Raw genomic sequence first — 23,580 nt, forward strand, 5'->3', positions numbered from 1 at the left:
GAAGAACTTATTCTTGCTGCATTCTGTGTTCAGTAAATATCCTAATGACAAATTTTGGGAGTTACAAAAAGGAAGAGACTGTTAGAGGTCACCTAGTCTTATCTATTCTGTGCCTACATGGCTAGATCTTCCCTAATTACAGAGTTTATAGTTGATGGGAACATTACAAGCCTGGCCAAGCCTATTACAACTCAGGAGAAGAAAAAGGTGCTACCTCATGGCTAAGGGACTGCAATCACTTCTGATTGCAGTCTCTTCTGAACATGATGTGTGGCTCAGAGTGGGAGTAGGAATAGGTGGAGGATCAGACACTCATGTGAAACAAACCCGGACTGAAATGGCCTTTCACAAGTTTGACCCTATTTCTGTCTTCTGGTTTGCACTGTTCTCTGATAGCACAAATTACTGATGTACCCAGACAGGTCTTTTCTGAAAGACAGCATCACCAAAGGAAGTTACAGACAGAAAGATATTTTAAGCATCTCCTGGCTAAATGCAAGGGGAACACGCCTAGCTGGTGAGTTGTCAGTGTCTTTCTTTGATAACTGCCCTTTCTAGTCAGGCCAAATAGGAAATTCCTAGCTAACAATCATGAAAAGAAAGTGAAAGAACTGTATGGTCAAGGAAGATATTTTTAAATGAGCATTTCTCTCTGCCTTTCCAACTCTTTCATTTGGGATTTGTTCATATATGCTGCATGTGTCCTTCTCTGCCAATAATATTTGATAAGTAGTTGTACTGGTTTTTATCAAAAATTGACATTCATTCGTCTTTCTGTTTTCCTGGTTTTTTTCTGTCTTCCTTCTCCCAGGGGGAAATATATGTAGAGCTGATGAATTTTTGTGCAACAATTCCCTTTGCAAACTACATTTTTGGGTTTGTGATGGTGAGGATGACTGTGGAGATAACTCTGATGAAGTTGCTGAAATGTGTGGTACGACATTATATTTTTCAGTGCTTTTCATGTAGTAAAGCAAGAAATTACATGTAACATACATAACTATATAAGGACATATGCATGTAAGTTTTCTTTATTTTACTTTTAGAAGATTAGCTTGAAATGTGGGATATAGTTTTCTGTTGTTATTGCTATTCATGTAATTTCAGGTAAGATATTTGTGAGAAATTAATCTTTTTGTAGGAAATGCACAGCTGGGAAAAAGTTACTTCTACATTGAAATATTGATTATCATTAAACTTCCTACTTCCTTTTTTTTTATTTCAGTCATATTTACAGATTCTCAGAAAGAAGTGTAATTATCCTTATCACACAAAATACTTTCATTCCTTAAATGAAGAACTTATACTGTAAACATTGGTGAAGTGTTATTCCATTAGGTACCACAAGTTAAAATCAAGTACCATTCATATGTCAAGTACAGATGTGTTCCCATGCCTGCTTATTGCTTTGATAAAGAGACATTAAAGAAGGTTCAAGAATACTATCTGGGTAATAGCTGATTCTTTTTTTTTAATATACAGTAAAGTTTCCATGCCCTCCAACAAGGCCATACAGATGTAGAAACAACAGGGTTTGTCTGCGACCTGAGCAGATTTGCAATGAGGTTGATGACTGTGGTGATAACTCGGATGAAGATCACTGTGGTAGGTGATATTACCTTTCAAGGCATTCAGATCAAAGAAAACAACTTGAAGGCAAACTTTGTTACAGAGATCTGCTTGTCCTTCAGTAAAGCTTAACTGGAGGTTAGTAGATCAGAATTTGAAATTGAAAGAAATTAAGCTTCAAATAATTTCCAGTTGCTTAATGGTTCATGGTCATTCCAATTTGTATGTGTCTAAAATAATCTAGGAATTTTAAATACTGATTTATTTTTCTCTTATTAATTTGTAATTATATAGATAAAATCACATATAAAGCAAGACCATGTAAAAAAGATGAGTTTGCTTGTAATGATAAGAAATGTATTCCAATGGAGCTACAGTGCGATTGGTTTGATGACTGTGGAGATGGTTCAGATGAGCAAGACTGCAAAATAAGTGAGTTTGGCTGACAAGATATGTTTTCGTGATTGTAGCAGAAAAGAAATAATTAACTGAGACTTTCATCCATGCAAAACCTACTCAACAACCCAGACATTAATTAAAGTGTTTTTTGTAGTTGGAAAAAGAGTTAGTTCTGTTTGACATGTCACAAGAGGAAGGAAAATTTTATAGCGATTCAGGTTGTAGTAGTTTTTAGAGTAGTTATTGAGTTTCTGGAATAGTTTAGCTATAAATTGATTGTATTTTATTCCACATTTGCAACAAGATAAATTTCAGTATTAAATTCGTGATGTGAAATGAAATATCTCAGTTAAATACTGTCAATTTATATGCATATGTAGGTAAATACTGTAATGTTTTTGTTTAAAATTTGCCTGTTATTCTTTTAACAGAAAGATAAATTTGTTGTTGTTGTTTTAGACCTCATTTTTAACAGTTTAAACAAATCTATCAGCGTTGTTTTAGACATTTAGTTTATGTTTAGGTGTTGCTGAATATACATGTGAAGATAATGTGAATCCTTGTGGAGATGATGCATACTGTAATCAAACAAAAACATCCCTACTGTGTCAGTGTAAACCTGGATTTCAGAGAAACAAGAGGAATAGACAATGTGAAGGTACAGATCTTTTCCATCATCCCTTGCTGTAAAGTATTAAAAGTCAACTGCATAGTCAGTTTTCTATGCTGGAGGAGATACCTATCACATACATTTTTTTTTTCAGAGTAAAACCTGTTTCATAGCTATGGGATTAAGAAATCAAAATAAGAAACTGAAAGGATTTACAGGATGTAGATTTATGCATTTTACCTGGGCAGGTTATCAAAGATTAACATTGGTTGTGAATGTTGAAAGGTTTAAGTCAGACCATAAAATAATTTTATAATTTAAGGGGTAAATGGGTGATTTAAGGTCTAATAGATTATTTAACTAAACAATAGGGATTGGTGTTTAAATTGGCGCAGGGGAATATTTCGAGATGATTAAAATAATGAAGATGCATTTAAAAAAATTAGAAGTAAAATAAACATATTGAAAGTAAAATTCCTTAGCAAGTGTAGTCGTAATATATAGGATGCCACACTGGTCAGAAGAAAAGACGTGGCTGTTATAATGAAAGAGTTGATCAGAATGGCAAGATAAATCTACCTTCTCAAAGAATGGGTTGTGAATTAATTTTCTTACTGGTGAGTAGCAGCTTATAGAAAAAGTGGAGATCACTTCAGTGAAGTGAATATATCAAAGTGAATCAAAGTGAATATATACTTGCATACAAAAACTTCATTGTTTGGCTCTTAAGAAAAAGGTATACACAGCAGCTTTTCCAGTAAGGGATAATCATGTAGTTTTGACTGTACCAGAGGTAGGTATGTTGGAGGTAATTCTAACAGACATTTTCATTCTCAAAGTTGATTTCAGGCTCTAATGATAATAGGTTGATATAGGAAAGATGGAGAAATAATATAAAAAATCTTTGAGATATGTTGAATGCAGCGGAAATAACATTAGTGATAATTGTAGAAGGCTTCTTTTTACTCTTACTCTTGCAAGATACACCAATGCTTATGAGTTCCTTTTTTACATCTGATTTGTTCCATGATTGTACAAACATGTTAAATAACAATGTATTAAACTATAGGTGTATAAATTACAGATTTTTTCCTCACAGATATCAACGAATGTATGGTATTTGGTGCCTGCTCCCAACACTGCAATAATGTTAAGGGGTCATACAAATGTGCATGTGAGAAAAATTATAAGGAGAGGAATAACAGTTGCATAGCAAAAGGTAAGGCTATCAAATCAAAATAGAGAAACAGTACAAAATTGTTTGTTATACACGGGTGGTAACAATTCTGTGTTGCATATACAATTTCTTTTTAGATAAATATTTCTTGAGTAGCGCACAAAAATAATTCTCAAAACCGCTCAGATTTACCTTTCATGAATACACTGAATATGAAAGTACATTTCCAACTCCAGCTTTCTCAATTTACAAAAAGATATACACAAATAAGAAAAACAGAGATTATGTATTAGCAAGCATGTAAGCATTCTGGTGAAGTTTTAGAAGCTTGAGAGAAGAATCAACTCTTCCATAGAAATATGTTTTAGAACTTTAGGAATAAATTAAGTGGTAATTGGAGTTAACAAGTTTTGCCTTGTCCTGTTGAGAAATCTTATAGAAGTCATTTAAGTGGAGTTTTTCTAAAATTAGTCACCTAAGAATATACTCCTTATATAAATCAGCTGCCCAGATCATGGTCCAGTGAAGGTAAAGAAATATGCACACATAGACGTTATTTCTGTCTTTCATAAGGAAGAGGTAATAGTTGAGTCTGGGTATTATGTAACTTTTAAATCATTTTAGAAATGAAACATGCAATGTTCCCGCTGCCCGAGTAAAGTTAACATAATCTTTATGGATCTGTGTCTGAATAACTGAAAGTATGATCATAGCATCTCACCTGCGATTTAGAGAGATTTTGGTGTGAATTTGACTTATACCTACACTTGGAGTCTTCAGTGCAGAACAAGTGTTGAAGTTACAAGGTGTGGCTCCTTATACATCTCGGTATATATATCTGTGTATATATCCATATATATATCTGGTGCACCATATGGCCAGTTAGCACATGTTGTGGACATGCATCCTAGAACCATAACAGATTTTATCATGTTAATTCCAGTTCTTCCTTCTTTGTAGCACACCAGGCAGTAATGTAGGTACACCCATGCTGGGTGGTTAGATGGTGATAGTCAGGTTTCTTATATGCTTTGTTCACATTTTCTGGAAGCAAGCTCACCACTGGAAGATCATATTAATGGGTGGTTAGTAATTTCTTCTATATTTAACAATGCTAAATCTATCAGGATTTAGCATCATTGCCTATTACTGAAGAAGCAGTCAGATTATGACATGGGAACAAACAAGGTTACTAATTGAGGATATAATGGCTTGTTATTATAGAAACATAGGCATAATTCTGAGGGTTTATAATTTAAAAATCTGGGAATCATTATCCTACACCTGAATTTTTCACAAGCTTCTTTTCTATTGTAATACAGTTAATGTTCCCCTCTTCCCTCATTGATACTTGCTTTAATGGATCTCCTCTTTCTTCTTGTGTTTAGCAGAATGAGGGAACAAGTTATTTCTGATATTTCATACTCATAAGGAGGAAGTGTGTTGGACAGACATTATTATAAATTGATTCTCTATGGATAAATGTGATGTAAATTGGAAAACAAAAAAAATGCAAATGCATTCTAATGTATCCAGCAGATCTGAAACTTTCTCAAAACTTAATGAATAGATACCAGAGAGCATTTTCTTATGAATAACATACTTTACAACATCTGAATCAAGATGGTAACTAGGTATCCATAAATACCACCCATTCACAGGTATCCATAAATGTTCATCCTGAAATAAGGAGATATAAGACACAACTGCACATTTTCTGTAGCAGCTTTGCTCCAGTTTGCTCCTGTTGCAGTCAATTTCAAAACTTCACTGCCTTCACTAAAGATAATATCATTCCATTTTTAATTTCCAATTAAATAATTTAAAATAGTGCTATTGGCAACTTTGTGTTCCTTTAATATATCCATTTAGGACCCTCTAGACACAATGTGCTTATAAAAATATGAGCAATTCATATGGACTTAATGCATAATATCGCCTGATTTTGTATACTCCTTAAAGTGTCTTATATTACATACTCCTTAAAATATAATCTTAGGTGTCACAGCGTGAGCTCAGAGAGCATTGAAGTAACGTGTAGTGATATCAGAGTATGAAGAGTTGCATTTACTGCCCAGTGTGAGTGCTTTTGCAGTCTTCAACAACCAGAAAGAATTTTAACATAAGGAATCATATCAGATAAACACCAAAAAACTACTTGAGTTAAAAACACTGATTTTGCATTAGTTGACATTTACCTTATTTTTGTTTCATTATAATAATCCCTAGGCTCTGAAGATCAAGTTCTCTATGTTGCTAATGACACTGACATCCTGGGTTTTGCATATCCATTCAACTACAGTGATGTTCATCAGCAAATATCACATATTGAACATAATTCAAGGATAACTGGAATGGATGCGTATTTTCAAGGGGACATGATTGTTTGGAGTACTCAATTTAATCCAGGAGGGATTTTCTACAGAAAGCTTCACGACAGAGAGAGAAGACAAAGTAACAGTGGCTTGATAGTAAGTTATCAAAATCAAAGATTACATGATACAAATTTCTTTCAATTTACTTTTCTGTTCTGATTGTCTATAATAACATGTCCTGATTTAGTAAATTTAAAATGTCTATCTGAGAATGATTTTATTCAAATGGGATATATGTCTACTAACGCCTTTCCATTCAAGACTCTGACAGACTTGGTCAAGTCTCTAAGAGAACACAACTAGAGTACTTTAAAAAGTTTTCTACAGAGATATAACCAATATGTTAGAGGCTTAGTAAGACTGTATACCATCAAGATTTTTTATTTCAAGAGAGAAAAGACAGGATATAATAGACGTATATAAGCAACACATGGTTTAAAGAAAGCATGAATTTCAAGTCCTTGGAAAACAGAAATCAAGAATCACTTAATTTCTATAGTGACCATATAAAAAAATAGTATTGGTAAAGCTATGACAAACATTTAAAAACTAGAACAACAAATATTTATTCCTTTATATGTTGAGCAGCATAGTATCTTTGTTTGAATAAGCATAAATGTAATTTTGCACTTTACAACAGAAATGTGGATTTTTATAACCTCAGGTAATTTCAAGTGGTCTTTACTTGAAAATAAAATAAATGCAGATTGATACTCATTTTGCCTCATATATTTCCACAAAATTCCCAAGGAAGTGTTAGTGCTGAACTGAAGATAACAATGTGATCTTTACATTGGTGTTTCTATAATGCTGTATATTTAGATTTTTTTTTTCACTTTTTATTAAATGTGATGGCAGAGGAGAGTTTTTAGTTTTTTCTTGGCCAATAATAAATCGGGTTAGAAATAATACCTGTCTGGCTGTTTCCTTAAACTTAGGAGAGGTAACAGGGATGACCTTACATCACATGAATGCTTTTATATCCCAGTAGAATAAACAGCAGTAGCAACAGTAGACTAATCTTTTATCTATCATTCAACTCTTACACATCTGAAACCACTTCTAAGTACCTTTCATCCAGGGGTATTTCCTTTGCAAATGAATGACATTGCTGACCTTTGAAGCCAGCAGGGCAAAAAGCCTGCGGATGTAGAACACCAATGGACACTGAATATATCTTGTGTCTGATACACAGGAAAAGTGGTTCAAAACCCACACTTCCACCTGCCCAGCAGAAGAGGGGCTAGATTTTGTTGACGGAAAGTGTATGTAGATCTAAAGTAGAAAACTATTCCTAGCATTTCTAGTAGGTCAGGTATGTCATTTGAGTTTTAGGGAAGGATACTTTGAGAACCTAAGTATGTATTGAAGATGTGGACAAATTCTACTGTGATGTTTTTCTCATTTAAATGTGGCAGATACTGTGCCTAAGAAATCCTGAGAGACATATCTCTATATCGAGTTCATTATTAGAAAGTAATGAACTTGTAACGTCTTGTGAAAACAGAGTGTTGGGGGGTTTTGTTGTTATTTATTTATTTATTGTTAATATGCAGGTGCCTCCTGCAAGTATAAGTGTAGTCTACTGACCCACAAACTCTCTAATGGATCTACACTCTCTTACAGGTCCATAAAATTGAACATAATCTTCCTTGAGACTTCCTCATAGTTCAGGGATTGAAATTTTCATAGCTGATTTGACACTGTCTCCCTGTTTAAACTAATAAAGATAAAATGTTCTTAGAATTACCATTATTTTTCTGAAGTACTGAAATACTTTTTGCTTTTTATATCTCTGTTTCACCATTATGCAAGAATACTTTCTAGTCACTTCCTCTTCAGAATTATTGACAAAAATTTGGTTTTCTTTATACACCATTTTCCCTTGCCTCTTCAGCGCAGGTAGGTGCTTGTGAAGGTGCTTGATCCAAGCCATACAAAGCTTTTTTAAAAATCTGTATGTGGAAAATGCACAGACTGTATCTGAATATATTTTAGACACTTTTCATTTATATTTGTGAAGTATTTACTTCTCATTGTGCCATACTATTCAAGAGTATTTTCCCAGCATGATCTCATTAATACTCAAATATTATTGCCTTGTATATAACTGATCAGTAGGTTAATTGGTTTTATAGTGTTTCTTTAATATTGTCACTTAAATTTGGTTTTGAAAAGCTTGAGAATTACTTAATTTTAACCCAAGTTTTTTAATGGGTAAGTTTTCAAAGGTTACATATAACTTTTATATCTAGACTTTGATATGTAAATCAGGACAGTAAACTTGAACAAAGTCACCTGCATTTTCAGGTAATTACATTAATGCAAAAATCCATCTCAACTGAAATTGCTCCATGGAATTAGCATATCAAGAGCCTTCCTCAGAGAATAGCTTTAAGTATCTCTTGTATTTCTGTGAAAAGGGGTTTAAGCTTGGTACAAATTGAAGCATTAAAGGAAACAGTAAATATCAACTTGTCAGAGTTAATTGACAGATGCAGAAGAGGACTGCATTCCAATTGAGTTAAGACATGTAAGTGAATTGGTCATACCTGGTGCAGCTGTTTACTGGCATAATCCTTGGAGAGAGATGTATAAGTTATCCGAGGTGAATATTCAACACAGTGACTTGCCACTTAAACTCAAGTGCTGTTTTTCATGGAAGAGGACACAAAGCTGAACATTAAAGTAATTGTACCATATAATAATAAAAAAACCCATAGGTTTTTGTAATGTATCCAGTCAATATATTAGCAGCTTGCTCCAGCCCCACTGTTCTGAGAGTTTGACAAGGACCCTTAACCATTCTTGTGATATATCCACGTATATACTCCCAACGTTTGCCCCAGGGCCCAGTGGAATTCAGTGCATCACTGTGAATGGAAACAATTTGTAGCTCTGTATGGATGAAGTTTATGTACTTAGGAGACCCTCTCCTTCTGGAATCAGGTGGTTGGGATTTTTAAATGATCCTACTTATGTAACACAAATGGTTTGGTGAACCACAGCACCTACTGGGCTGCTCATCCGTCAAGGAAAATTTTCTGTTTCAGAGAGTGAAAGTCTAAAGGTTTTCTAGTATTATTGTTTCTCATTTATTTTTAGTGTTCTAATAATACATAATTAGATAATGTATTATTTTTAATGAAGATATTTTAAGCAACAATAAATCATTGATTTACTTAATTCCGCAGCAATACCGTATGAAAAACATCTGTAAAGTAAATACAGAAAATATTGCTTCACATGTGCTTATGGTATAAATTAATTTGTAATTTAGTCTTCCTGTGTTAAAATGCTAAGCATTGCAAGGTGATGGCTTCCTACTGCATGTGTAACATAGTTTCTCCAGTCAAACTCAACTTTAGGGGTTTAAAATTTTTCTGCACTCTACCATTATATCAAAATGGTTTCCAAATACTAGCTGTTACTGCAGCTGCTTCTTTTTTTTTCTTTGTTTATCTTTTATTTTTTAAAAAATCTTTCTCAGCAAAACAGGTTTTACAATAGGCAGCAGTTCTGATCAAAAGTCATCAATCTAACATGGTCTGTAGTTCTGCAGAGACTACCATACTATAAAAGGCGATTAGGCTTCAAACCTCTATTTTCTAATAGGTTGTAGTGTGTTATATTTAACATCAAAGTGGGCTAAAATAACTGTAGAAAGTATTAATGTGATTTTCCTCCTGTATTTTCATCCTTATTCTGTATGCAAAATCATTCCTCAAAATTAACATAATCCAAATAAGCTATTAGGTAAAAGCTCATTTACAGTAAGTAATTTTCCTAGACAGTATGAGAAGATGCATAAGATATCGGAAATATGATGTAGCTACGCTGAAACTTAATGAACACAACTGAGAATTACATGGCCATAGCACCAGCTAGTGTTTTTCATTCTCTTTTTAATCTCTTACAGCAGATGGCTGCTTTCTATTTCTTCCGGTTATCTCCTTGTTCATTTGATCTTTAATATGCACCCCAGCATTACTGGAATTTCACTTTTCCTGTGAAGAATGAGAAAGGGTCAGTGTTAGTAAGCAACCCAACCTTGTTCCAGAATCTTTTTAGGATGTCCCTTTGTCTCATCTGCCTCTACCACCAGGTTTTTGGGAACCATCTCTCACTCTGCATGGTAACTCCCATCATGAGCTTACCAGGTTCCAAAGAAGGTAGTCTTACAGTAAACAGTGGCTCTAGAACAGTCCAAGGAGAGGCAAGGGACTGTGCTGTCCCTGATAGCTGCTCTCCCTTTGAAAGAATATTTGTCTCCAGCCTTGCAGGCCAGTGCCATTAAATCTTGCAGTCTCCGAAGTAGTAACTGGAGATCTCCGGGTATGAGAAGATTCTTGACACAGGTACCTGAATATTACCCAGAATTAAAAGTTTGGATTAAAAATACAATGACGCTTACCTGCAAATACTCACGTTTTTGGCTATCTTGGGTATCTTTGGCTTGGGTAATGTAACAAAGAAAAAAAGAGGTTGTTGCATGCAAATGCTACATTTCTTGGAGGGAAAAAGAAGGTCATTTTTATGTTTTTTCTGGAAGCATATGCTGCCAATATCATCATTTCATGACAAAGAATCATTATACGTTATTTTGTTTAACTTTAAAAAAATGTCTGTGACCCTGTTTTTAAAGAAACACTGTTTTGTAAATGCAGTGATTGATTTTGCTGCTTTAATACTCATCTAAATAGAAAGTCAGGGTTCTATATATCTTTAGAACATGCATTCTATGACATTTTTGCAGAATTAAAGGTTTATGAACAATGAACTATCTAAATTCACCCTTGCAGAGTCCTATTATTTCACCTAGAGAATGAAATGACATTTATTTTATGATTAAAATAGTCTACAAATGTCTTGTGGTATTAGGAAACTCTGTCACCTGAGGAAAACAAGTTATTTTAGGATTTTCTTTCTTGATGTTTAGTTACATAGCTTAGTAGCATTCCATTACTGCATTTGTCAAGGAATAGACATTTTTTGTTCATAATTTAACTTGATGTCATTATAGGTAAACAGGCAAACAATTGCACATGTATTTAGCTCATACGGGTCTTGCATTTTTTATGATATGCTGTATTCATGTTAGAAATAGTTGGATAGTCCTGTTTCACAAATTTTACTCCTCTCTGCAGGAATTCTAGTGAACTTTGGAGAAATGTGTTCATATATCTCTCCTATTTGCAATATGAACTTCTATCCTTAGGACCATTTTTTAGGATCTAGGCCTTAATGATAACTGTATAATCATGAGAAAGATACTACACTTTTTAATTTTAAAGTTTTAATCAGTCAAGCCTCTTGTACATGTGAAGCTGAATATTGCACTAACTCTAGTTTTAATCAGTGGTGGAACACGGGAACAGTTAATAGCATGAGAAGAAAAAACATTTAAATAATTTCCTTACAATTAGTATTGGTCAGAATACAGAGGTAATTTTATGCAGTTTCCTAAATGCAGTGATGCTGAGCAGCCATACCTCCGGATGGTCTCAAGCACCATTTTCACTGAGGGCTTTGGGATGGGACATCTGCATGGAGTATAATAGCTGTATAATCTCATTTCTTCCTTTTCCTTTCCTTTTGAATTACAATATGTAACACTTATTAGCTTCAGTATCAATAGCTCATGTAGGTCATACCTAAGTGCCTTTTTCTTAAGGTAGGTAGCCTTAGACTTGAGAAGACAGTTTTGAACCATTGACTTGTTCTTCTGCGCTGAATAGAACTGTCAGCAGATCACTTAGAGCTTATCTCCTACAGGTGGAATTTATGTCTTTCCAATGCCCTGTTTTTAAATATTTTAACATATTAAAGGTAAAATTTACTTAACTCTAAAAAGTTACATAAATCTGTGACTATGCAGCTGCAGTGAAAGATAATTTCCATAAATCTGACTTTAACATCTGTTCCTTTTAGTGTCCAGAATTCAAAAGACCTAGGGGCATTGCTGTTGACTGGGTTGCTGGAAATATTTACTGGACTGATCATTCCAGAATGCATTGGTTCAGCTACTATACAACTCATTGGACTAGTCTGAGATACTCCATCAATGTAGGGCAATTGAACGGACCTAACTGCACAAGACTCCTTACAAGCATGGCAGGAGAACCATATGCAATTGCTGTAAATCCTAAAAAGGGGTATGTATGTTTCAACATTACTCTGTTTTGGTAATTCGGACAAAAATGCAAAGCAGAGTGAGATTAATAAAATGATGTCTGCAAATGTGTAAACTTTTCCAAGTCTAGTAAAGTAACTTTCCTGCTCAATTTACCTGTATTTAAATCAGGATCAGTTGTCTCCCATCTTTCAGGTACGTTGAAGGGCTTGTAATAGTTTAATATCAATGAAGTGTTTTGAGGTTCTGTATAGGCATCTAGCTTATTTTTTATGTTTAATACTTTTAGGATGATGTATTGGACAGTTATTGGGGATCGCTCTCACATAGAGGAATCATCTATGGATGGTACTCTGAGAAGGATATTGGTTCAAAAGAATTTACAAAGACCTACAGGTATACAGCTTATTCTTTTTCTTAATTATGGCTCTTGCTAACTCAGTGTAGGTTTGTTGACTGAATTCCAGTTTCTCAGTTTGAAAAAAAACCCCAAACTTTAAATAATATGTATTCTCGTTATTCATATGAAGTTACTAATCAAATTCTTAGTTCTGCTTTCCAATGATATATCTTAATATGACTTAAACTTTTGTAACAAAGCTTAACATGATTTTAGAAAGCAGTACCAAAGGACTATATATAATCAGGTAAAACATGATTTGTTCAATAACATTGAAGAAGTAAAATCAATTAAGGGAACACCAGATAGTGGTGAGACACGGTTTTTTAAGAATGCATATGAAATCTCACAGCCTATTCTAGTTAGTTTCCTGAATACACTGCAAAATAGTATAAAACAAGGTTTAGGTATTCAGAGAAGCAACAACTTAATTATCTCAGTATTTTACAGAACTATTTTGAAGCTTGACAGCACATGTTGAGATTTTGTGAATTACCATTAAGACTCCATTGGCAGGATAAAAGTAATTTTTGTGACAAAGGAAATGATAAATCCAGAATGAAATGTGTCTCTCTTAAATAGCAGCATCGCATCTTGAAACCACAAATGATTTGTTCATGACCTATTTTCTCATGCAATATTTGATGTTTCTCCAGGCTTACAATGATAATTTGTTATTATTGCATTGCAAATTAAGGGTTGTCCAACTTTGGTACGCATATCTATTGAAACATAGGCTTCTTTCAAGAGGATGCTATCTGAATATCTAAGCATCTCAGAAGCTGCCACTATCACAGCAACAAGTAATAATAGTTTAACAGATTGTTAAATCCCATGCTAAAATAGGCTTATGGTGTTGCATATGCAAATTAAACTCATCCCTTAAAGGAAACACTCTCTCTTTATTGACATGATTAGATTGAAATGTAGACATTTAAGAAATTACATATGTGATAAGGAAAGCTTTGAGGAGAGGAAGCTTATGCTCCTTAGGTAAGTAAGAATCACAATAGTAATAATAACAAAAACTACGTTAGTCAACGTATATTCAATAAGAAGCTTCTGATTATTCAGACTGAAAGACAACAGAATGTTATTTTTATCAGAGTTGTTACATATTCTTTGCTGAACTTGTTATGTAAAACTTCATGAACATATCAGATATCCAAATCATTAGATTTAGTTCTAATTGCTGCTTTTTTGTCTCTTATTATCAGTCTTGTTGATTCCAAAGTTATGTCCTACGGAGCCAGTCACCGCTTCCTTGGTCATTAAAGGGCATATAAAAAAATTTTTTTTTGGCCATCGGTATTGGATTAGCGAATTTAATGAATTTTGTAGGTAGTAATGGTATCAAGCTTATCTGAAAGTGCAAGTATTTACTTTGTTCCTGACTGGAAGCAGAACTGCAAGAGCTTTTCTTCATAATATTTTCCTTGATATAATTTATATAGAAAAGTTTCACATAAACGCTTAACCAGACCTCTTTCTCCTTACAAGGATGAATAAAATGATAATTAAGAAAATTAGCAGAATTACGAAAAATGAGTAGACTTTGCAAAGAGAGAATTTCACAAATGCCTTGCCACAGTATTGCATTTGCCTGTACCTACTGTCTGAAAACACTTTTGTGGCATCGTTCTGTGCTTTTCTTCCTTTACTTCATGGTAGAAAGTAGATGTTTATGGAGTCTTTTAATTTTTTGTCAGATATTTCTCACAGAACCATGTCTTTTTAGAGGGAATGCAAAGTAAGAGTCCAAGCCTTTAATACTTCTTCCCAAATGAGACTAATACTATTGTTTAGATGAAGTCTAAGATTTTACTGAAAATCTGTATTACACTGGTCTTAAATTTATTACTAAATATTCCTTTACTATTTCAAGTAAAAGAGAGTGAGAGTTTGAGCATTTGGGCTTTACTTCACAGGATTTACATAAAAATGACTATTACAGGAGTGCTATATGTATAAAACAAAAATAAGTGCTTTTTTTACATGTGTTATCTCTGATACTGTGAAAGATACGTTGAGACTGTTACTCATTTATTATTTGATATTTAAGTATTCTTATTAAAATGCAAAGAATAATTTAAATCTGGAGAGTAGGGACTGCTTCTAAAATATTCCCCCTTACAGGTACCATGTATCACACAGAGTTGACACATTGTGATTATCTTTTACCAGAAATTATTCTCTTTATCTGTATGCCTGGATACCAGTGTTTCTTTTAAAGAAGTTTTTTTTTAATGGAGTTGCAAATGTAAACATATTTCACTGGTCTGTGCGTCAGACTTCCTCCGCTTCCTCTCATCTATCTGTAGCTGATTAATTTATGACTTTAAGAGGAGTGCTTTTGCTGTTATGTATAATTTCTTTTGATGTATTTTTTCTGACTTACCTACTTACATAAATAGGAAGAAAAATACTTTTTCCCATTCTTATTAAAAATACACTACAGCTTCAAAAGCTCAGAATTAAATTATTTTATGGTTCAAATATTTTTTCAGGCTGAAGCTTTTGACATGAACTAAAATGGCATATTAATCATTTAATCATCCTTTATGAAACATGGACTGCTTGATTTAACTATTTAGTTATTGCCTAGAGGCTGGGTAGTCACAATGTTATCTTTTATTCTCATTTGTGCTCTCAGTCACTCACTCTTGTGCTTTCTTTCCATATATATGTGAATACATACATCTAAATATTGCTGTTTAAGTCTTGCAGAACTAATGTAATTAAAATAATCTGATTTTTACTTCTGTAATACGCACTGCCTATGAAGTATTGGTGATAAAAAAGAGAACACAATTATATACTTGTGGAAACAGGATAGGTTAGGAAGACTATGAAACCTGAACGCCTTGTTTTTAATGTGTTGTCACACTGGTGCTACTGCTTAGAAATCTATTGACATAATAGATTTTTTGTTGGTAGAGCAAATTACAGGATTAGATTCTATATTTAATTCCCACCTGGTATATATCCCTACCTGCTGAGGATAATGGGTTTGAAAAGGTACTGACCTTGGAAAAGTAAGTTAAAGAAAGTAAAAAACCACAGTTGCCTCGAGGGGAAGGTTTATGCAGAAGGTTTGTTCTCCTTGGTTTCCAGTCATTTTTTTTCATTGTCACTGTATTTTGTGACCACAAGACTATGAACGATATAAAAATGTACAGTTACATAAAAATATTAACTTTTTCTTCAGGTTTTATATACCTATTTGAACTTTATTTTCTTTGTAGGTCTCGTAGTTGATCAGTTCAGCCAGCGTTTGTTCTGGGCTGATTTTGAATTATCTGTTATTGGCAGCGTTCTTTTTGATGGTTCCGGTTCAGTTGTGTCTGTGAGCACTAAACAAGGTACAGAGAGCTTTTACATGAGATGATACCTATTTTATTTTGTTTTGCTGAAATTTCACTATTAAGAGAAACTATGTAAGCAAAAAGCAGTGATTATTCAATAATATTCATTGCTTTTGTTAGATAATACTTCAGATACTATCTAAACAAATAGATATTTAAGATAAGATCATTTTATCTTTAAAATAGTCTGATAAACTTATTTTAGGGAAAAAGATTCAGTGGTATGTGCAAATATTCAAGTTTGTTATCTAATCATTACCTTAGGTATTATCACATCAGATTTTGATTAATATTTATGCATGGACTTACATAACAACAGGAGCACCTTGACTAGTTAGAAATTAGAGCTCTCTGCATTACACAGGAGTCGTGTAGTTTATAGAACAGTTGACCTGAATTAGTTCTGGGAAAAATAATGGGTTTGGCTTTCAGGTCAGTAAGTAATCACAGAGTTCTGCTAACAGAATGTGAATGAGGAAAGTTCCTTTCATAAGAAATGAGGTTCTGATTAAGCAACCTTTGTTATTACAGAATTGCATGTTGGCTTTTTAACAATTTGATAATATATGTAACAATTTCTGAAATTTGAGTAGAAAAGAGAGGAAACGAGTTAAAAAAAATTTAAATTGTATTTTAAGAATAAACGTGAGGTTATTCTTCAAGGGAAAAAAAGGCAACAGTGCTACAGAATAGAAGGCATGCAAGTTGATGACTTTGAAAATATTTTATAGCATGGCAGAACTGTACTACACTGTGCCAAAAGCAGCAAATTTGGTGTTTATAAAGGGGGAAGTGGAACGTAGAAGCTTTGTTGCTTCCATATGTAGCATTTAATAATGAAATACAAAATCACTAAAGCAACGTCACCTTTTGTCTCCTGTTGACATTTGTAGTAACTATAGAAAAATTAGAGAAATAAGACCAAAGAAAAATTGGAACAGTTCAGAAATTGCTTTGTAATGAGACTAAAAAGTTCAATCCATTTAATTAAACAAGTATAAAATAATGAATTAGAATTAATAAATATTTTTCTTGAAATAAAATACTGAGTACCAAATACTGATAGAGTGAAAAAAACAGTAGGAACAAATAAAGGCTGAAGATTGAAACTAAATAAATACAAGTGAAATATAAAACCATTTTTACAGTAAATGTGGATAATAGTAGGAACAAGGTATCACAAGGAATGATAGATTCTGTTTCTTTATGGCTTCAAATCAAGAAGAGAGGCATCTCTGGCGAAGAAGTTTTAGTCAGAAGCTATTGCCTTGTTACATGGGTAAAAGTTTGAAATTCTACAGGCAGTTGTGCATCAGAAATCCAACTGTGATCTAATCAGCACTTGTAGCCCTTAAAAAGAAGGAATTGGTAGAGTCTTAACATTTTATTTTGCATTAATTTTCTATAATTATGACTTTAAAAAGTGTAGTATGAAAGCGAGCATTTCAAAGATGTTAAGAAGAGCTGAAGAAATGTTTTGTCAGGTTAGTTTCTCTTATGTACAGCAAAATCTGTTTCTTCCTTGTCACATACTTCTAATTAAAGTGCTGTGCCTAAGTATGTTCTAATTCACTAGTTGTTACTGTAGGGTTTCCCTACTTTTCAATAATCAATCAGTTTCTGAGACTGAATTGTGTGGAAAGCCTGTAGTATGGGAGGAGTTCTGTTTAAGAAGATTGCTTTTTCAGAGGCAATCTTTGTGGGTACAAAACAAGCTATCTGAATAATAATGCCTTTAGGTGGTAATTGCAATAATACAATTGAAGCTATTATTAAAACAAAGTTGTTTATTATTTGAATATGAACATGTTTTTGTATTTATTATTAATTTTTATTTAAGGTCTACTGCATCCACATAGAATTGACATTTTTGAGGATTACATCTATGGAGCAGGTCCTAAAAACGGTGCATTTAGAGTACACAAATTTGGCAGGAGCCTTGTAGAATATCTAAGTGTGGATGTTGATAAAGCAAAAAGTGCCTTGATTTTTCACCGCTACAAACAAATGGACTGTGAGTAAGCATAATTACTTTAAACTCAATACTGAGCAAGTTCACCTCAGGGAAAAAAAAAGTAACCAAGTTGTATAAATGTAAAACAGAGCCTGATTGTACAAACTGAAAATAGATTTAGTCATATTTCTTTATATAAGTTTGATTTAGATTTTTTGATGCATTTTCTCTCATTTGAAAGGACATTGGAGAAATGCTTGCTTTGTGTACCTGTGCTGTAAATGAGGTAGAAAAAAAATTAGAAGAGAGCTGAATACAAATACCTCTAGCCACAATAAGATGAGGTTTTTTACTATGTATTACCAATACATTTTTTGTTACTGGAATAAATTCTATTCTGGTGTGAGTCTTGCACTGCCATTTGAGCGAGTGTGTTCATTGACTTCAGGCTGTTGATAACCTGGAAAGTGGAAGTGTATCAGAATTTTTATGTCTGATTATTTTTTCCTAGTTCTAGAACACAGTGTAATTCTATTTAAAAAAAAAAAAATCAATATTTTTAATATTTTGTCTTTTTAAACAGTGCCTAATCCATGCTTGGACCTGACATGTGAATTCATTTGTTTACTCAACCCTTCTGGTGCAACATGTGCTTGTCCAGAAGGAAAATCATTGGTGAATGGAACATGCATTGATCAGAGCCTCTTAGGTAGGTATTGAAAACTGCTTAAGAACCATAAAATAAACAACTGGTCAGTTTTTGTCATTGCAAAAGGCTAGAGTGTCTGTGAATCAAGAGCTTTGTGATGTTGTTCAATATACGTATTACTTACCTGAAATGGAAATGAAATATGAAGAAACAAAATCCCTCATTCAAAAAAACCCTGTTTATATTCATCAAAATGAAAAATTAGCTTTCAGCTGAACTGATACAAGATGATATTTAAAAGTGAATGGGTATATAGATCGACCGAAAGAAGTCTGAAAAGCTCTGAAGCATTTGGGATTCCAAATTAAACATTAGCCATTCAGGAGAAAAAAATAATTTCAAAGACCATCAAGAAACACCTCTGCTTAGACTGCAGCAATAGTGAAAAGGCAGTAAGAGCAACATAGCAAATAATGACTTTGAAGTAACAGGCAAAAAAAAGAAAAAAACAACTGAAATATTTTTATCTAAAATTATATCTTTCAGTAACATCTACAATGACTATTAAGACACAGGAAACTAGACTTCATGGTAAAAGTCCTATTACGTTCTTGCTATATTTTATGGGGAAAAAAAGTAATCTTTTCCATAGAAGAAGATTATTAAGCACTCTAAAACTATTCCCACTCTAATCAAGGCCAAACCTAAGATAGTCAGACTGCTGGAATGAATCCTTAACCAGCTTGAATTTTAAAAGGTTCTAGAAATCATAGAATAGGATTTTTTACGTGTATGAAAAGTCAGAATGTATTAGGATGTTTTTCTAATGTTTAATTCCAGGCTCAGAAATGTAAGTGATACATATTTAGGTGAGATTCACAGTACTTAAAATGCTCAATTTAGCAATTAAATTAATTTACCTGAAATGTCATCATTCTGTGGAGAAAATCTCACCTATTTATACTTCCTAGTCATTAAATATTGAATTAACAAAACTGTGTTTTTGTGGTTTATGATGTGGTATTAATAAAGCTGTCCTGTCTAGCAGCATTTATCTTTCCTTATCAAGAAATTCAAGAATAACTTAGAGCATAAAACAATATTAGAAAACTTGTCCTATATAACAAGTCCATTCATGGTTTTTGCTTGTGTAGGAGTACATTGTATGCAATGCATTTACAGTACCAACTTTTATATGTACTACACCATGCTCTAGCAAAAATACAGTAAATAAAAGCTTTATTACTGTACACCCTTGGCTGAATATCTATCAATGTGTATTTATATAATAGTTATAAAACTATAAAGTAGATTACAGCTGTTTTACAACAATTTCCACTGTTAGGGGAGAGGTGATGTCATTGAAGTAGGTGTCACAGAAAACATCAGTGTAGTGTACAAGGTTTCTAACTCTTGAGACAAGTCAGTCTAAACACCCTTTGTCTTCAGAGAGCATCCACCTTCCCTGCCCCTCCAAGTGTCAGCTCTTTGTTTGTCTAAGATGGATACTTGTCAAGGTTTTCTGCTGATACAGTACCACCTGAAAATTATTTCAAATGACCCATACTTACTACTTAGGTGTTGGAGAAAGGACAAATAAAAGAATATTGTTTTTCACTGGTGATTGGTAGTAGTTTGAACCTGTAATTTCAGTAATGCTAGTTTTACTAGTGGGGCAAAGGATTATGCCATAGTAGAGTTTTCAGGAAGGTATGTTTTTATTAGAGAAAGATCTGAAGAGGCTTTTAAATTATTTCACTGCTGGTTGTAAATTTTTATGGATAGATAGGAAATGCCTAGAGAAGCATTTTTAATATATTGATAATTTTCAGTATCTTCCCACAACTTCAATATCTGTTATGCCTTTTAAAAGGGCTGCTGAATAAGTGTTTCTTAGTTTTCTGATTACAGTTATATTTCAAGTAATGCCTAGCATATGCTTTTTTGTACATTTTTTCTTGTATGTTATTTTTGTAATAGTAGACTGAAGGTTTTGTAGCCTCACAGATTATAAATTATGAATTGAAACAAGCCTCAGTAGCACAGCACACTAAAAAGTGTATGTTTTTGCACTATTTTGATTTTGTTTAAAAAGTATGAAGTGGATGTTAAATGTTTGTCTCATGCTGACACTCCACTTAGGCTTCCAAGGTTCAGCAGAGATTCCTGGAAGGGTCAGAGTTGTCCTCAAGATCAGCATCTTGAATTAATCCGGGTTTATAGTTAATGGCTGGCTAACAACCCACTTGCTGTTAATAGATCACTAATAGCCTGCAAACAAAAGACAAGTCAAGTTCTAAACCAGGTTCTTTTCCTTTAGGAAATTATACAGTATGGAATTAAAAAAAAGAAAAAAAAATCTGTAGTCTTCCTTTTCTTTTCTGATGAAGAGCTAGAAAATGTATATGAAATATTCCAAACCACACACATTCAGCTTGTTTAAATCTACCATTATATTGTCTTCATTGTCTGAGAGCACTTTTGGCATAGTTATGGATGTCAGAAACCCCAAACAGCAATTCCTGCCTTACGTGGCTGTCAAAATCTGTGTATTATAGAAGAGTGACCTGACATTAATCCAAAGGGAGGTTATATAGTCATATTTTTTGTTGGTCTGCAATAAAATCCTGATTAGAAGTCAGTTGAAATATTCCTGTTGGTTTTGGTGGTCTTCTCATTTGTCCCTAAAAGAATGAAGTCCAGAAGATTTTAATTTGAGACATGTGTATCTGTTAAACACTTTTTAACCGATCTATTCATTTGGTTTTGTTACTGGTTTGATCACAATGCAATAGTTGTATAGTAGATAGGTTACAATGATTTATGTACATTATGTTTTATGTGTTCAAAAATATAACACCACTAATTTACAGATCTGAACGCTCAACTTTTTAAGTCTCTTAATGGACGTCATTCATGTAGTAATAGAATTGAGGTGTACTGGTTGTTTTGTACTTGCACAGTAACTATTTCACGTAATGTAAGAAGTCTTTTAGTTTCACAAATTAGTAGTAGTTTTGGAGATCAAGAACTAGTGTGACTAAACTGTACTTTTTGAGTGATATATAATTCAAGTTACAATAGTAAACAGTAGTATATTGAACATTCATAAAACTTTTTAGTCCCTTTAGGTGTTTTGTGTCTTTTAAAATGTAGTAAGGAAGCTAGAAGTAGATTTCCATGGCTTGACAGAGTCAAAATGGAACACTTATCTCCAGTTCCCATCCATCTTGAACAGTGACCCCAGGAGAGTCTGTGTTTGAAGATTCTGTTTTGACAGTGCATATGTCTCTATCTTTGTGAAAAATGCCTTCCAACAAATAATGATTATTTTCAACATTATTATGCTATTCTTCATTTCGGAAGTTCTTGGCATGACTGTTATAAAGATGCCTTACACACTTTGTACAATTTCTTGTTAGTCAGTCTACCTTAAGGTTGGTGGTGACTGGTAGGTAATCTCTGTCTTGCTCTGTTTCTAGTGACTATATCCCAAAAACTGGCTTGGATTCTTGTTTATTGGATTGTTGGGGATTTTTTTAACAAAATAAAATTGAGCTAAGTCTTGAAATTCTGCATAATATTCCTACTGGCTTGATCCATTCAGTTGATTTTTCTTCGTAAATCCTACGTGAGGAATTCTAAATATTGAATCCTCAGTGACTTTCTGTAAGATTGAATCCAGATTGCTTCAGACAGCTGTTCCACCAGCATCTCACACAACTGATGAGAAACAGCTTTTGGGTTAGATTTGGCTTTTTCAAGATGGAATTATTACAACATATGTGTGTTGTATCATTCAGAATGTTTTTGTAACAAAATGAAAGCAAGTTCCTGTGTGCTCCCAGATAACCTTCCATCTCATTTCTCCCTAGATGATTATGATTGACAGAGCACAGTTCTTTTGTGGTTTATTTATTGACTATAGCAGGCCTGACTTTTTCAGTTTAGAAGCTACCATTTAGTTTTCAAATGGGTAGAGTACCACTTCATTTTCCTAAAGAAGACCACTGGATTTGCATCCATTAGGTTTATTGTATCTAATTGTATGCAGCACAATGAAGCTAAAAATGTACCAGGAGGATGAAAATACAGAGACTTGCACTGGAGGAAGACAGTGTGTACCACAGCTGAATGAGCAAGAGTAATGAACACTTCCAAGAGTTCCGTATTCTGGAGCTGCACGTTTATCACTCTCATTTTAAGAAGGGAGTATTTGTGCTCTCTTGGCTGGATGAAAAGCCTGAGAAAAATTATGAAGACTCAGATCTGATGTTGCTTCTGAACAGAGATGAAACATTTAATTTATCATCGTGTTTCCTTCAGCACATTTCTGTGGGGACTTGCCCACTGTACACATAGATTGCAGGCAGACCAAGTGCTTTGGCTGGGGATCTAGAGTTTAATCCCTATATATCTTCTTTTTCACCCAAAAAGTCTGCCTCAGGAAGCTGTACTAGCAAAAGCTATGGCAGTTCAATCCATGCTATCTTGGTTTTTTTCCCGCTTTCAGTCTTTTTAGGCATCAGATAGAACAGGGGTCCACAGAAGTCTGCTTCTGGTTGGAAAAAAAATCTTTTGTTTACAGCAGTATCTTCTGTATTTACAAAGGGATTCCTGTTGGGACTGGTATTTCCCAGAACAGAAAAAAATGGGTTGCATTACAGCAGGTGTCAGCTTTTTCTCACTGTGCATCCTTTTCTTAGCCCTTCTCTTCCATTTCAAATTGTAAAGCAAACAGATTTTTAAAAGAAAAAAAGGAAATGTGAAGGGAAAATGAAGAGGAAGATCTGTCTTACAGCATTCAGACAAAATTTGGGGATTACAACTTGTTCTGATAAGTTTCAGCATATGGAAAGCTGGCAGATAGTAAGATCATCATCTGGAGGAACAGGAAGATTTATACAACCTTACCATAACATTAGAACTCTGTGCTCTATAGAATAGGT

General features: G+C 33.6%; 1 protein-coding gene across 1 annotated transcript in view; it reads left to right on the forward strand.

Moving 5' to 3' along the window:
- LRP1B (LDL receptor related protein 1B) overlaps nucleotides 1-23,580 on the forward strand; it is a 750,913-nt gene that overhangs the window by 684,655 nt on the left and 42,678 nt on the right. The window contains exons 71-81 of the mRNA XM_074828545.1: nucleotides 812-934; nucleotides 1,483-1,605; nucleotides 1,864-2,001; nucleotides 2,492-2,626; nucleotides 3,678-3,797; nucleotides 5,985-6,226; nucleotides 12,062-12,285; nucleotides 12,553-12,659; nucleotides 15,909-16,025; nucleotides 17,869-18,042; nucleotides 18,566-18,691. Coding sequence (XP_074684646.1) covers nucleotides 812-934; nucleotides 1,483-1,605; nucleotides 1,864-2,001; nucleotides 2,492-2,626; nucleotides 3,678-3,797; nucleotides 5,985-6,226; nucleotides 12,062-12,285; nucleotides 12,553-12,659; nucleotides 15,909-16,025; nucleotides 17,869-18,042; nucleotides 18,566-18,691 — 1,629 coding nt within the window. The remainder of the gene's footprint in view (nucleotides 1-811; nucleotides 935-1,482; nucleotides 1,606-1,863; nucleotides 2,002-2,491; nucleotides 2,627-3,677; nucleotides 3,798-5,984; nucleotides 6,227-12,061; nucleotides 12,286-12,552; nucleotides 12,660-15,908; nucleotides 16,026-17,868; nucleotides 18,043-18,565; nucleotides 18,692-23,580) is intronic.

This window comes from Strix aluco, chromosome 6 (genome assembly GCF_031877795.1).
Source record: "Strix aluco isolate bStrAlu1 chromosome 6, bStrAlu1.hap1, whole genome shotgun sequence".
In the NCBI taxonomy this organism is placed as follows: Eukaryota; Metazoa; Chordata; class Aves; order Strigiformes; family Strigidae; genus Strix; species Strix aluco.